The sequence below is a fragment of the Oryx dammah genome, unplaced genomic scaffold (assembly GCF_014754425.2).
Source record: "Oryx dammah isolate SB20612 unplaced genomic scaffold, SCBI_Odam_1.1 HiC_scaffold_11, whole genome shotgun sequence".
Taxonomy (NCBI): Eukaryota; Metazoa; Chordata; class Mammalia; order Artiodactyla; family Bovidae; genus Oryx; species Oryx dammah.
The window spans coordinates 22,425,674-22,440,062 of record NW_024070195.1 but is presented as its reverse complement, the minus strand read 5'-3'; the positions used below and the strand labels follow the sequence as shown (position 1 = coordinate 22,440,062).

General features: G+C 37.3%; 2 protein-coding genes across 2 annotated transcripts; one reads left to right on the top strand and one right to left on the bottom strand.

Annotated features, from left to right (window-relative positions):
* LOC120870362 (olfactory receptor 2W1-like) lies at window positions 1-948 on the top strand. Its single transcript, XM_040250021.1, has one exon. It carries the CDS (start codon window positions 1-3, stop codon window positions 946-948), a length of 948 nt encoding a protein of 315 aa, XP_040105955.1.
* A 4,927-nt stretch (window positions 949-5,875) lies between these two features.
* LOC120869743 (olfactory receptor 2H2-like) lies at window positions 5,876-6,820 on the bottom strand. Its single transcript, XM_040249020.1, has one exon. The coding sequence runs from the start codon at window positions 6,818-6,820 to the stop codon at window positions 5,876-5,878; it is 945 nt and encodes a 314-aa protein (XP_040104954.1).
* Between the last annotated feature and the right edge of the window lie 7,569 nt (window positions 6,821-14,389).

The following is a 14,389-nucleotide window of genomic DNA, read 5'->3' as shown; positions in this document are numbered from 1 at the left end:
ATGATCAATGATAGCTACTTTGGTGGTTTTATACTCCTTGGTTTCGCTGGAAGGCCTCAACTGGAGATGATTATCTCTGGGGTTGTCTTTTTCTTCTACGCTGTTGCCTTGATAGGAAATATCGCCATCATCCTGCTACCATTACTAGATGAACGTCTCCAAATTCCTATGTACTTCTTCCTCAGAAATTTGGCCATCTTGGATCTCTGTTATACCACAAATATAGTCCCACAGATGTTGGTCAATGTTTGGGGTAAAGACAAAACAATCTCTTTCAGTGGTTGTGCCTTTCAACTTTTCATTGATGTGACATTATGCACAGTTGAATGTATGCTCCTGGCTGTGATGTCCTATGACAGATTCAATGCTGTCTGCAAGCCTCTACATTACATGACAATAATGAATCCTCAACTCTGTCAAGGCCTAGTGACCATGACGTGGATAATTGGTATCATTAATTGCATGATCCTCTCTCCCTATGCTATGAGTCTTCCTCGATGTGAAAACCACCACCTGGATCACTATTTCTGTGAGATATCTGCAATGGTCAAAATCGCATATGTGGACACCACAGTCATGGAAGAAATCTTATTTGCACTGTGTCTTTTTATTTTCCTCCCACCGCTTCTTCTCATTCTGGTTTCATATAGCTTCATTGCTGTAGCTGTGCTCAAGATCAAGTGTGCAGCAGGGAGACAAAAAGCATTTGGGACCTGTTCCTCCCATCTCACTGTGGTCTCCATCTTCTATGGGACTGTTATCTACATGTACATACAACCAGGAAACAATCCATCTCAGGATGAGGGTAAACTACTCAGTATCTTTTATTCCATTGTTACTCCCAGCTTGAACCCACTGATCTATACACTAAGGAATAAGGAGTTCAAGGGGGCCCTGAAGAGGCTGATTAGAAAAGAAAAACTTTCTGAAGAAACAGTAAGACACTAACATCTTTTCACAAGGCATTTCCAATAAAGAAATTGGCCTCATGTTACCTTTAGTTCATTGTGACATTATTTTAGTAGCAGCTATTACCTAAAAGTGAAAATAATACCTAGAAATATGTGCTTATATTTTAATGTCAGTGTCCTATAATGCCAAGGGTTGATTCTAAGCTAAAAATGCCTTTCAAAGTCACTAGCTATTGGCCAACAGGCACATAAATAGATGCTCAAAATCATCAATTATTAGAGAAGTCCAAATCAAAATTACAATGAGGTTTCACCTCACACCAGTAAGAATGGTCATCATTTAAAAGTCTACAAATAATAAATGCTGGAGAGGATGTGGAGAAAAAAGAACTCTCTTACACTGTTGATGGGAATGTAAGTTGGAGCAGCCACAATTGAAATCCATGCGGAGGTTCCTTTAAAAACTAAAAATAGAGTTATTATATGGGCATGTATCTGGAGAAAACTCTAATTCAAAAAAAGAAATATACGCCCCCCAATGCTCATGTGTGTGTATGTGCTCAGTCATGTCTGACTCTTTGCCACCCTATGGACTGCAGTTCTCCAGGCTCCTCTGTTCATGGGGTTTCCCAGGCAAGAATATTGGAGTGGGTTGCCATTTCCTGCTCCACCAACCAGTGCTCATAGCAGCACAAGTTACAATAGCCAAGACATGGAAGCAACCTAAATGTCCATTAACAAAATAGATAAAGAAGCTCTGGTACAAGTGTTATAGGTTATTATAATATAGGTTAGCATAGGTTATTCTTGTTGTTGTTCAGTCATCCAGTCTTGTCTTACTCTTTGTGACCCCATGGAGTACAGCACACCAGGCTTCCCTGTCCATCACCAACTCCCAGAGCTTATTCAAACTCAAGTCCATTGAGTCAGTGATGCCATCCAACCATCTCATCCTCTGTCGTCCCCTTCTCCTCCTGCCTTCAATCTTTCCCAACATCAGGGTTTTTTCCAGTGAGTCAGTTCTTCGCATCACGTGGCCAAAGTATTGAAGTTTCAACTTCAGCATCAGTCCTTCCAATGAATATTCAGGACTGACTTCCTTTAGGATTGACTGGTTTGATCTCCTTGCAGTCCATAGGTTATTACTCAGCCATAAAAAATGAGTAAAAATAAAAAAATAATGCCATTTGCAGCAACATGGATGACTTAGACATTATAATACTAAGAAAAATAAGTCAAAGATAAATATTATATGATATCACATATGTGGACTCTAAAAAAATGATACAAACAAACTTTTTTACAAAACAGAAGTATGCTCACAGACATAGAAAACAAACTTATGGTTACCAAAGGGGATGCGGGGAACTAAAATAGGAGTTTGGGATTAATATATATACACTAATATATATAAAATAGATAAACAATGACCTACTGTAAAGCAAAGGCAACTATATTTAATATCTTATAACAGCCTATAACCTATAATGGAAAAGAATCTGAATATATATATTCATATATATACACATATATATTTGAAGCACTTGGCTGTATACCTGAAACTAACACAACAGTGTAAACTGACTATACTTCAAGTTAAAAAATGGATGGAAAGTAAAGAAAAAGTCCTCACTAATCATTCCTGTTCTATAAATCATGTTCCTTTCTTTAAGTGTTTTCCTTATAGTTCAATTCAAGCTTTATCAAGAGGCTGAAATATTTCAGCACCTACCACACAGTATGAGTCAGATGATTCCATCCTCAAGCTAGTATCATGGAAACATGTGAATTTTGATAAAAATTTCTAGACAGTTCATTAATAAAAGAATAAAATGCATTGAGGAGGGCATAATACATTTTAACAGTTGAATCACGTTTTAAGTATAAACAATACATTAACAGATACAAAAATCCAGTAACATTCAAAGGCAGACAAAATAGGCATTTGAATGTTTTTGCAGAATAATAATATTGTTGTTAAAGCATAGGCTATGTTGGTAGAGAGAAAAGCATCCAAAAGGTAAATTTAAGCCCAATTGTTAAAAAACTGTGGTCTATACTCTCAAATATTTCTCTGATGATTAGTGCCTTTTGCTTTTATTGTTCTTATTTGCTGTTTCAAATGCTGTTCTTACTGAATTCTCCTTCTGTTCACCTGAAAAGGGGCAAGATTTATAACTTTTATAATAGCCACGTTTTAAGCACTACTTTTTTCACGTATATCTGAATTTTTATGACTACACACTAAAAAAGGCAGACATGCAAACTAACACAGGTACATATATGAACATACCACTGATTATGGTTTTTATACTGGTGAACATATATTCCTGCCCTCTAGCAGGTCCTATGTTCTGGACGTCGGGTGGATTACAGCACAATATATAAACAGAACTTACCATGCAACCATCAGAAGGTTGATCTACCACCATCTACAACACATGTGCCAGAATATGACACTAAATTTCAAAGGAATAGAATGCCTGAATCCATAACATAGCCAGCTTTTTCCTGAATTAGTCATTTATACAAGGAAATATTATTATCTAGAATATCTATGAAGGAATCCATATTTTCTGACTTTTTTGTGGTTTTATAACAGTGCCTGGATCTCAGTATACATTCCATAAAAATCTGTGATTAGAGTGAAAAACAAATCATATCAACAAAAAAGTCAGTACAAAGCTAAGTCCACAGTGCCTCTGATCACTATTTCTTCACTCATCTCCCAAAACGTAAATGCATTTTGAACATCTACATTTTCCATGCTGTTATTCCCATAGTGGAATCCCTTTCCTTTCCCACATACCTGCCCTTATCCTTCCTAAAACCTTCCAAGGTACCATTATGATCTCCTGTCCTATAATTAATAATTCAGCTATATCCTCAAATAATTTACTTAACATTTTCTATACCTCCTAGTGTTAACTGAATTGAGACCCTTTCTTGAAGACAATATTTCAACCACATCTCCCTTATGAGAAAATAATCCCACCCTCACTTCTTCAGAAAGCAGGATTTGAGCTATTGGTTTAATTCTATTTCTAGACCATTCTTCCCTTTGCTCCTATTTTTAAAATACATGGATTCATTTGAAACTCATGTCATTTTGGCTGAGCAACTATCTAGACTGGAACTTCCCACAATTGGTCCTAGACAGCTTGCATCAGAATCACTCATGGTGTTATTTAAAATGTCCATCCCAGGGCACAATCAGATGCTTTAAATCAGAAATTCTGAGTATGAAATGCAAGTACTTTAATTTTTAACACATATAGCATGTGAATCTTATGAATTCTAAAGTCTGAGGAACTGTATATCTGCCCTTCTTACTGCTATCATTTACTGGTATCATGGCCTCTCTCCACATGCATTTACATTTTGGCATCAGATGCACAGCTTTCCTCTTACAAAAGGCCTTGGTATCATTTCAGCCTGTGTCAAAAGTAAGATGAACTTTTGAATATGCCAGCATCCCTGTTTCCATCTCTAAGGTAGATACCACCTCTCAGTCTCAGGAACTCATTATTATGTCCACATCATAAATCTCATCACTCCTAGAACTGCTCCAGCTGTACAATCTTAAAGCAAAATATCACAAAGCAACCTCTGTCCTTTTAGATTTCTTCCCATTTACTCCTTTTAAACTTTGAATTGAGTGAAAAGATAACAAAATTATTATACAACCATTGTTCTCTTATCAACAGTGAGAAATATTGTTATTTCTAACCAGTTTACTGTTGGTTTGAGCAACAATAGTTTTTTAAGTTTGCAAATAAGAATTTAAGTTTTTAAAAAAATTTTGATATGAAATCTCCAAATCAGAAACAAGTGGTACAGTTTATCAGTACAGGAAAATGGGATGGAATACAGTCTAATACTAATTCCATCTATCATAAATTAGGCATAAACAGAAGGAGGCATATTTGATTAGACAATCTTACAGGAGAATCAACAATTTATACCTGGATTTCAGTGAAATAAACTAGAGTATTGAACACTTATAAACAGTAGTTAAAAAGCATCAATAAATAAATTTTGATAGATAATATTCAAAAGGCACGTGGCATAGTGATCCAATGTAGGCAGGAGATGAAGAACAAGTCTCTCTCTATTAAGCTGATAAATTAAAAATATTTTGATTAATATCTCTTCATACCATTGGACAGTACGTTCCATGACACTGATGAATTTTTTTATCTTATCTACCATTATATACCCACGATCTAGTACAAAATGGAAGCCTAATTTTAAAAATCAATAAATATCTCTGAGATGAATGAGTAAGAATTGGATCTGGTAAAAATTATGACAGAGACTCAGAATGAAGAAAAAAGAAGTCTATTCCCATAATTCTTGGCCCATAATATTGGAGCTCACACTAAGAAACTTAGACACATTGGGTTGTAGAGCAGCAGCAGTACCAGGAACAATAAGTACTGACCTCTGCTTGGCAAATACTTTGGCACTGGGGATTTCTAGGTACATTACACATAGACAAAGGACAGACTGAGGCAAGGAGGCAGAAATAACTCAGAACCAAGAACCACTGATTAGATTTCCTGAGTGTTTATTAAGCAATCTCTGAAAATGTTAGGAGCCTTGTTGGGACTAGATAGTTAGATGAAAGTAGTGGTTGGGTTTGGAGGAAAATAGACCAAAGCAAAAAGAAATAAATGTAAAGGCATGAGACATTTTACTTGGTCATTTATTTTGCAACCTTGTGATTCTTTTATTGCCCCAATTCAACTATATTATGTGCTCTTTAATATGACTAATAAATAAATTCATTTCTACCACATACTGTGCCTAGATCAGCACCATGAAGCAAATATGCATCTAAGCTTGAACAAAATGCAGCTCTTTACTGCTTTAAGGATAGGAGGTATATCTTCAGATTTTTTGAAGACCCAGAGAGAACAAGGTCATTCTCTCTTCTCAGGTTAAGCAAAAGTCCAACATTTTTAGTTATTCCAAATATCCCAGGTCCTCCTCCCTAGTCTAATTAGTGCCCCCTTTACCTCCTTGTTCCTTAGAGTGTAGATAAGCGGGTTAAGAGTCGGGGTTGCAACAGTGTAGAAAAGGGTGAGAAACTTGCCCTGTTCATGAGCATAGTGACTCTTGGGTTGAAGATAGACAGCTGAGACAGTGCCATAGAAGAGGGACACTACAAGAAGATGAGACGTGCAGGTGCCAAATGCTTTCTTCTTGCCTGAAGTTAACTTTATTCTCAGCACAGCTTTAGCAATAGCAATGTAAGAAGAAAGGATAATAATCAAGGGCACCACCAGGAGAATAATACTGGCTATGGACATCTGGATTTCATTATAGATGGTGTCTGCACTAGAGACTTGAATGAGGGCTGGAACTTCACACACTATGTCATCCACCCTCTGGTTAGAGCAGAAGGGTAACCGGAGGGTAGCAGGAGACTGAATCAGAGACTGAATCAGGCCAGTCCCCCATGCTAGGACGGCCAGCTGTAGACAAAGTTTTGGGTGCATGATAGTGGTATATTGCAGTGGATGACACACTGCCACACAGCGGTCCACAGCCATGATGACAAGAAGGGCACATTCAGTGGCCCCAAGCCACAGGAAGACATAGAGTTGAATGGCACAGCCAGTGTAGCTGATGGTCTTCTCTGGACCCCAGAAATTAACCAACATCTGTGGAACACAGCTGCTGGTAAAACAGAGATCTAGCAGAGATAGGTTGGAAAGAAAGTAATACATCGGGCTGTGGAGTTTTGGATCCTTCAAGGAGATAAGAATTATGACCAAATTTCCTGTAATAGTCAAGCAATAAAAGATCAGAATCACCCAGAAAAGTGTCTTCTCCAAATATGGCTTGTCGGAGAAGCCCAGGAGGATGAAATCACTGTGGCTGTTGTTACAAATTGTGAACATAGCTTCTGGAGCAATTGTCTTTTTAGGCAATGGTTCAAAAGTAGTTGCTCAAAGGCCTGCACAGAGACAGGGAGAAGGACAGTATGAATTATTTGATTACTTTCTATTCAGGGGCTCAAGGGTGAGATTTTTCCCTTCTATATTTAAAAAAATACAAAATTTAGTAATCTGTTTTAATCATTCATACCCCTAGTTTATTTTCTCTATTTTTCTTTCCCAACTTGTTCATATTTTGTATCTGAGTAGAACTTTATATTATAAATATTACATAAATAAATACTGAACACCTTCTACTCAAAATATCTTTGCTAAGTATTATGAGATTATTTTATCCTTGCTCTCAAAGACTACACATTTATTACATTTAGTGCATGGATTTTTATATAAATTACTGTTCAATAACATTCTCTTTCTCTTTTTTCCTTTTGTTCTCATTTCTATGTTTTGTATCTCAATTTGTCTGAATACTTTTCTCCCATCCCTCAGTCTTCATTCCTCTCTCTTCATCCTCCCTTTCTCTTCTTCATTCCACCTTTCCACTATCGCTCTTGATTTTTGAGCTTGAATTATTCCTCAGACACTTTATGATATGTGATCTAAGGAAGTTATTTAAACTTACTGTTCTTATTTATTTCTTTAGATTACCTTTTGAAAAATGGAGGGCAGGTGGAGGAATCATAGAACCTCCCAATGCCTGTTGGAGAAACTAAATATGGGGACTTCCCTTGTCATCCAGTGGTTAAGACTCTGCCCTCCCAAGGCAGGGTGTGGGTTCCATGCCTGGTCATGGAACTAAGATCCCACATGCCATGTGTGGGATGTGCCAAAAAAATAAACTAATGTGAAGAGAGTTCCTGGCCCATAGTAACTACTCAATGTTTATTACGTATCATAATCCTGATGATGATACTTTTCAGTTGATCGTTGCAGCAGCAAAACATCAAAATATAGAAGCAAAGTTTTACAGAGAGTACAAGTTATATCATTTAGAAAAAAGAAATGTCATATATCTACATTTTCTCCCTTGAAAAGTAATTGGATCCACTTCTCATCACTTTAAATAGTCTATCTTTATATTGCAGTACAGATATATCAGTTTTTAATATGATTTTCTTCCCATAAAACCTGAGATTACAAAACAAATTTGAAATATGTACTATCTATTATTTATCTTTCCAGCAGATTAAAAAAAGATTTGGGGAAATATTCTTTCCACTCAGTCACTGGTGGTATTTTCTTAACATCCTAAAGAAAGACGGCCTTTGTGCCTTTTCCTTCTTTCTCCCTTTTTCTGTTGTTAATTTTTAAAGAATCTGTACTCTCTTCCTTCACCTTCATGCTTTTCTGTTCCTTACCAGTTTTCCTATTTGTGGAGCATAACAAAATCTGTCAGCTCTTCAACTTTAATACATTTAAAGCTTGATACACTTTTACATTTCTAAGTATTTTCATTTACAATAAGCTTTTGCCAAGGGAGTCTCCCAACAAGACTCACAGGAGGAAAATAATCAAAGTTAAAGATTTGAAAAAGATTTTACAAGTCTATGACTTTCAGTGACTCTTTAGCTGCCAGTCCTTCAAGAAATGTAAAATCCTGGACTCCTTTCTCTCATCCAAATCAATGTTTGATAAAGTATTACTTATGCCAACATTTAAATAAAAGTATTCCTTTTCCAAAACGGTTACTTCCCTGGTGGCTTAAATGGTACAGAATCTGCCTGTAATGCAGGAGACTTGGGTTTGATCCCTGGGTTGGGAAGATCCCCTGGAAGAGGGCATGACCATTTTGCCTAGAGAGTCCACATGGACAGAGGAGCCAGGCAGGCTACAGTCCATGGGGCCACAAAGAGTCAGACATGACTGAGCAACTAAGCACACAAACTAAATTATCAAAATTCTGATGGCAAATTTCAGGCACTGTATCTATCACTTTATTCATAATTTATTCCTTATATACCAAATCATTCCACAAACATAGACTTAAGAAAATGTACATATAGACAATGGATAGAAAGAAATTTTAATCAGAGATCCATAAACTAAACAGACATTGTTAAGCAGATTAGCAGCAGCAAAGCTCTGGTTCACTGAGTTCTTATCATGTAACTTGATAATTTGATAAGTGGCTTATCTTATTTAATCCTCACACATACAAAAATGTATCAGGTGGTGAAATATGTCTGAGTCATCTTCCTATATTTTGTCAGCAATTATACTATATATTTTTATCACTTTAAAATAATTTTAAAAATGAAAATGTGAACTAGAGGAAATCAAATGCATGGAAATGAAATGTGTTGAAAACATTTAAAATCATATGGTAAAGAATCTGCCTGCAAGGCAGAAGACCCAGGTTCAATCCCTGGGTTGGAAGATCCCCTGGAGAAGGGTGTGGCAACATACTCCAATATTCTTGCCTGGAGAATTCCATGGATAGAGGAGCCTGGCGGGCTACAGTCCATGGGGGTCACAAAGAATCAAACACCACTGAGTGACTAATATTTTCACTTTCTTTCCAAAAATAATACATTGTGTCAAATGGACCACTCAAGCCATGACTCTAAGAAAAATTATGATATGCCCTGATATTTACAATCTATTATATGACTTCATAGTGGTGAATTCTTAATCTCAGTCTAAGATAGTTTCAACAACATAATATCATGCAGCTTTTTACATTAGTGTATGTTTTTACTTTTACACAGCTGCTAGAAGATATTTCCTGAATATTCTGGTCCTATTGTTTTCTATCTATCCACCCTACTCTTACCCACTTATCATGAATCACATTTGATTTTATCTAAATACTAGAAGTAGATTTATTTGATGTTCTCTCAATCAATAGTTCTCATTAATATCTCTTACCGGATAGTAACCTACAAGAACTCACAAACACAAATATTTTTAAAAGAATTAAGATGCACAAGATCTTTCACATCTCATATTTTTATTTCACTTAGCTTTTTTTTCTTTAAAATGATATCAATTTTTGAAAATCCATATATACCCTCTGAGCCTCTATTTTTTTTCTGTGCCATTGTTCCTTTATTTTTTGTAAACTCTTGCAAACTAGAATTGATATGTTAGCCTTTGATTATGAATCTGAGTTCAATATTTAGTAGAAGAAACAAGTTAATGTTTTAAAAACTCTGAGTTGGTGAGTTTCCCATCTCCAAAATCAAAATACCTCCTATTCTATCCTATGACTTTTATCTACTTCCAGTAACTTTCGGCTTGTGTTCCTTGTATAAAGCTAGATTGTTCTACTTTTCCTGATTTTCTTTGTCTTTTAAAAGATATTCTCTGTATGTATATATCTAATTGTATTTCTATCTAATAATTTGTGTCTCCGTGCATCTATCTAAGCTCTTGTCTAATTACAAATCATTGGAAGAGGTATCCCCTTCCCTGTTCTGGATCAACTATTCTCAAAAGATCCTTGGGTAGGAGGAGAGAGTCTTAGTTTATTTCATATTTACTATGCAAAATACCACAAGAATTCTCTTTATATTTATTTCTGTTGAGATTGTCTTTTCATAAACGTCAATTTTGTCTGTGGTTTTCTTTTAGCTCATCTCCTCTGCTTCTGAGACAGCATCTAGAGGAGATTCTGTGGAGAGCCAACGCATCCCAATTAATGTGGCTACAAATGTGCAATACAATATTGACATCTCACCTTCTAAAATAGATGCCTCTGGTGAAGTATATCTCAATGCACAGCCCATCTCTGATTTCTGCAGAACTTTAGGGGACAGTGCTGTGTGAGCTCAGATTCATCTCACCCACCCTGACAGTGTCTTAGCTCAAGCATGCTGTATATGTCTTCTTGGTTGGCCCCAGGCCTTGTGTAATACTGTAGGACTTTACTTGGCACAAAGACAAGTGCTGCTCAAAAATGCAAGAGATTTAATGACCCAAGAGGAAACTTTCAAACAAGGGAGAATGGTAGCAAGTGGATAAGTGTTCCAGCAAACCTTCCTTCATGTGAAAAAATCTTATGTTTTCCAGGAGGTCTCGGGAGAACTGATCTCCCATTGCACACACTGACTAATATGCCCTAATACAGTCTATTTTTCTTACCTGTCTCAATTTTCCTGTCCTTCACTCATTATTCTTGAAGTTAGTTGCTTGAATCTAATTTCTGTTCTCAAGCTCTGCCTTCTGGAGGCCCTAAATTGAATTGGTCTGAAAGCAGTATTTGAAAGCAGACTCTTAGAAGAGTATTCAGGCAATAAGTCACTCACCTGTCAAACTATGACAAGCCCTCCACTGATCGGGGTAAATGGAATAGTGGTAACTCAACATGCTCTAACATTACTATTACTAATAGTCTTACATGTTGTGGTTTGGCATTACAGATAGAAGGAAGCATTGGAGTATATCTAGCCTTTGAAAGATATGAGGGTAATGATACTTAGATAATTGTCAACATTGCTGGCTTTCATTGACTAGCTTGGAAGCCTTGAAAAAAAAAAAAAAAACCCAAAGAGTAGTATGCTCCAGTCAGTCAGCCAATTACCAGCCTAAGACTATGGTTCTCAAACTGTTGGTTAAAACGCAGATTTCTGGGCCCCGCATCCAGAGTTTATAATTCCTTAGGTTTGGGGTAAGGCCCAAGAATTGGCATTTCTGATAAAGTCCTAGTTGATGATAATGAAGCAGGTCCAGGGAGCAACTTTGAGAACCAATAACTAGGGAATGCTACAAAAGCAAGTAAACTTCCATGGAAGCACTTAAGGAGATTTTCATATCCTACACAGGAAAGAGGGTTGAAAATCAGACCCAGGACTTGGTTATAAGACTGACAGGACTGCAAAGAAGAAAAAATGCACATCTCAACAGACTGTTTATATTGAAGTCAGGACTCTGAAAGGGATGAAGCCATAACTTTACACCTAAGATGGAGAATCTGTGTACAATTGCACCTCAAAAACATGAACTTCCTTTCAGATTTCTCTGAACCTCTAAAACTGACAAAAGCAGTCTCTTCCCTCTTGTTAGAGGAGAGAAAACTCCACTTGCCAGAGATCATGTAAACTTGTTCCTTGCAAGATGCTTCAGACCTTTTCACAATCTCTCATTGTCCTTACTCAACAACTCCAGAGCAATAACTATGATCCCTACTATAAGAGAAAATAAAGTATTCTAAAATCTGCTGTATCTGGCTAACATGTACCTCTCTTAGAGGAGAAACAGAATACAAATCTGGGTAGGGAAAAGTTTATAGACATTAGAACACTTTTGTAGTACTTAGGAATTCAACTTCTTGAAAAGAATGCAGGATTCAGTTCTAATATAGTAATACTTTTGGGATGTAGCATAAAACTTTTATAAATTTATATGTTCATTGGTAGGACTGATGTTGAAGCTAAAATTCCAATACTTTGGCCAGCTGATGAGAAGAGCTGACTCATTTGAAAAGACCCTGATGTTGGGAAAGATTGAGGTCAGGAGGAGAAGGGGATGACAAAGGATGAGATGGTTGGATGGCATCACTGACTCAATGGACATGGGTTTGGGTGGACTCCAGGAGTAGGTGACGGACAGGGAGGCCTGGTGTGCTGCGGTTCGTGGGGTTGCAAAGAGTCAGACACGACTGAGCGACTGAACTGAACTGGTGTATAGTGCATATGATAGCATTGCTTTAGTTGCTTTGACAGAATAATAAAGTATAATGTGGCTCAGAGTTAGGAATGTTAGAATGGATTTATGATGTACCAACAGAGAATCTATCATCTAACCACACTTCCTGTGATGTCGCAGAGGACACACTCAATTAAGTAACTAGAGAATAAAGGGGCAAAGTATTTTGGGGAAGCTTAATGTCCTTTGCAGACCAAGGTTAATAGGAGATGTTTTCAAGAAACTGAGATCCTTGCTAAGAATGTGAATGATAAAATTTCAAATAAGCAGAGGCAAAATGGCAGCTCTTCAATACCCGGATCCAGTTACAATTAACAGAATGGACAGCGAGCTGGCTCAGCAGTGAGAGAACCTTAATACACAAATATCTATGGTGATGGCTAATAGATTATAATTTTCCTAGGGTTGAGACATATGTAGAGACAACTACAAAGTTGCTGGAGAAGACATGTCAAAAATATTGAGTTGGTGAAATGGAAATGGGAACGGCAATAAAAATAATGATCCTTCACCCAGGTCTCATATCTAGTCTGTTCTCAGACCTAGATTCCATCAATTAAAGGTCCCTTAAGAAAGAACTTTGAAATGCCACTTCAAGAATATACAATAAATATTCTACTTAGCATTTCTCCAATGCACTCTAAGGCTTCCCTTGTCACTCAGCTGGTAAAGAATCCACCTGCAATGCAGGAGACGTGGGTTTGATCCCTGGGTTGAGAAGATCCCCTGGAGAGGGGAAAGGATACCCACTCCAGTATAGTGGCCTGGAGAATTCCATGGACTGTATAGTTCATGGGGTCGCAAACAGTCAGACACAACTGAGCGACTTTCACTTTCACTTTTTAAATGCAACTTATGGCTAATTACCAAATTAACTGAACAAGGGGAAAGACAAGTACTGAGACCGAAGTGTGAGGGCCATCCAATATCAAGTCTTATTTGATGCAGGACACACAAAATGTCATAATGACCCCCAATGATAGCAAAGGCTTGGAGAAGGAAATGGCAACCCACTCCAGTATTCTTGCCTGGAGAATCCCATGGATGGAGAAACCTAGTAGGTTACAGTCCATGGGGTTACAAAGAGTCAGACACGACTGAGCAACTTCACCTTCACTTTAGAGGCATAGGAGATAAATGGAGTCTTGGCCTAAGTTCAGTTTACAATTAGTCCAGAAGGCTTGTGGACTTGCTCCATGGTATTTAATGGTCTCTGAATGCATAATGAGGACAGATGTATTTAGCCAATGGAAGAATTCTCTTATTGATGCCCTAATGGAATAAAAGCCAAGGGAAAATCCATAGACCTGCCTTTCATCAGCCAAGATCAGAAGCAATACTGTGTCCTGAATAAAATGCATGGATTAGTTCAGACTTTGAACCAGAAGATGGAGAATAGATTGATAAAGGCTCCCATCTACTTAGTACCAGAGGTACTAAGGCACATGAGAGTGCATAACCTTAAACCTAACAAATGGTTGCCCCATTTGCAGCTGTGTATCTGTTATAGAATCTTAACAAGAAAATATTAATATAGGCTCTAGCATATGGTTGATCTATTAAGTGTATCATTTTCAATCCCCATCAGTACGGAGAATTAAAAGCAATTCACATTTATGTGAGGACAATAGGACATACTGTCCCACCTTGGATCTAAATCAACTCTCCCTTTTCTGACATAATACAGTCCGTGAAAATCTTGACTGTCCTGATATTTCACAGAACATAATTATTCTGCAATATTGATGGCACCATCCTAATCAGATCCAAGTGAAAGTGAAAGTTGCTCAGTCCTGTCCAACTCTTTGTTTACACAGTCCATGGAATTCCTTCAGAGAAGGCAATGGCACCCCACTCCAGTACTCTTGCCCGGGAAATCCCATGGATGGAGGAGCCTGGTGGGCTGCAGTCCAAGGGGTTGCTAAG

What these genes read in the sequence shown, in the direction of transcription:
- LOC120869743 (XM_040249020.1), bottom strand. Translation starts at nt 6,820, where the DNA reads ATGTTCACAATTTGTAACAACAGCCACAGTGATTTCATCCTCCTGGGC.
- LOC120870362 (XM_040250021.1), top strand. Translation starts at nt 1, where the DNA reads ATGATCAATGATAGCTACTTTGGTGGTTTTATACTCCTTGGTTTCGCT.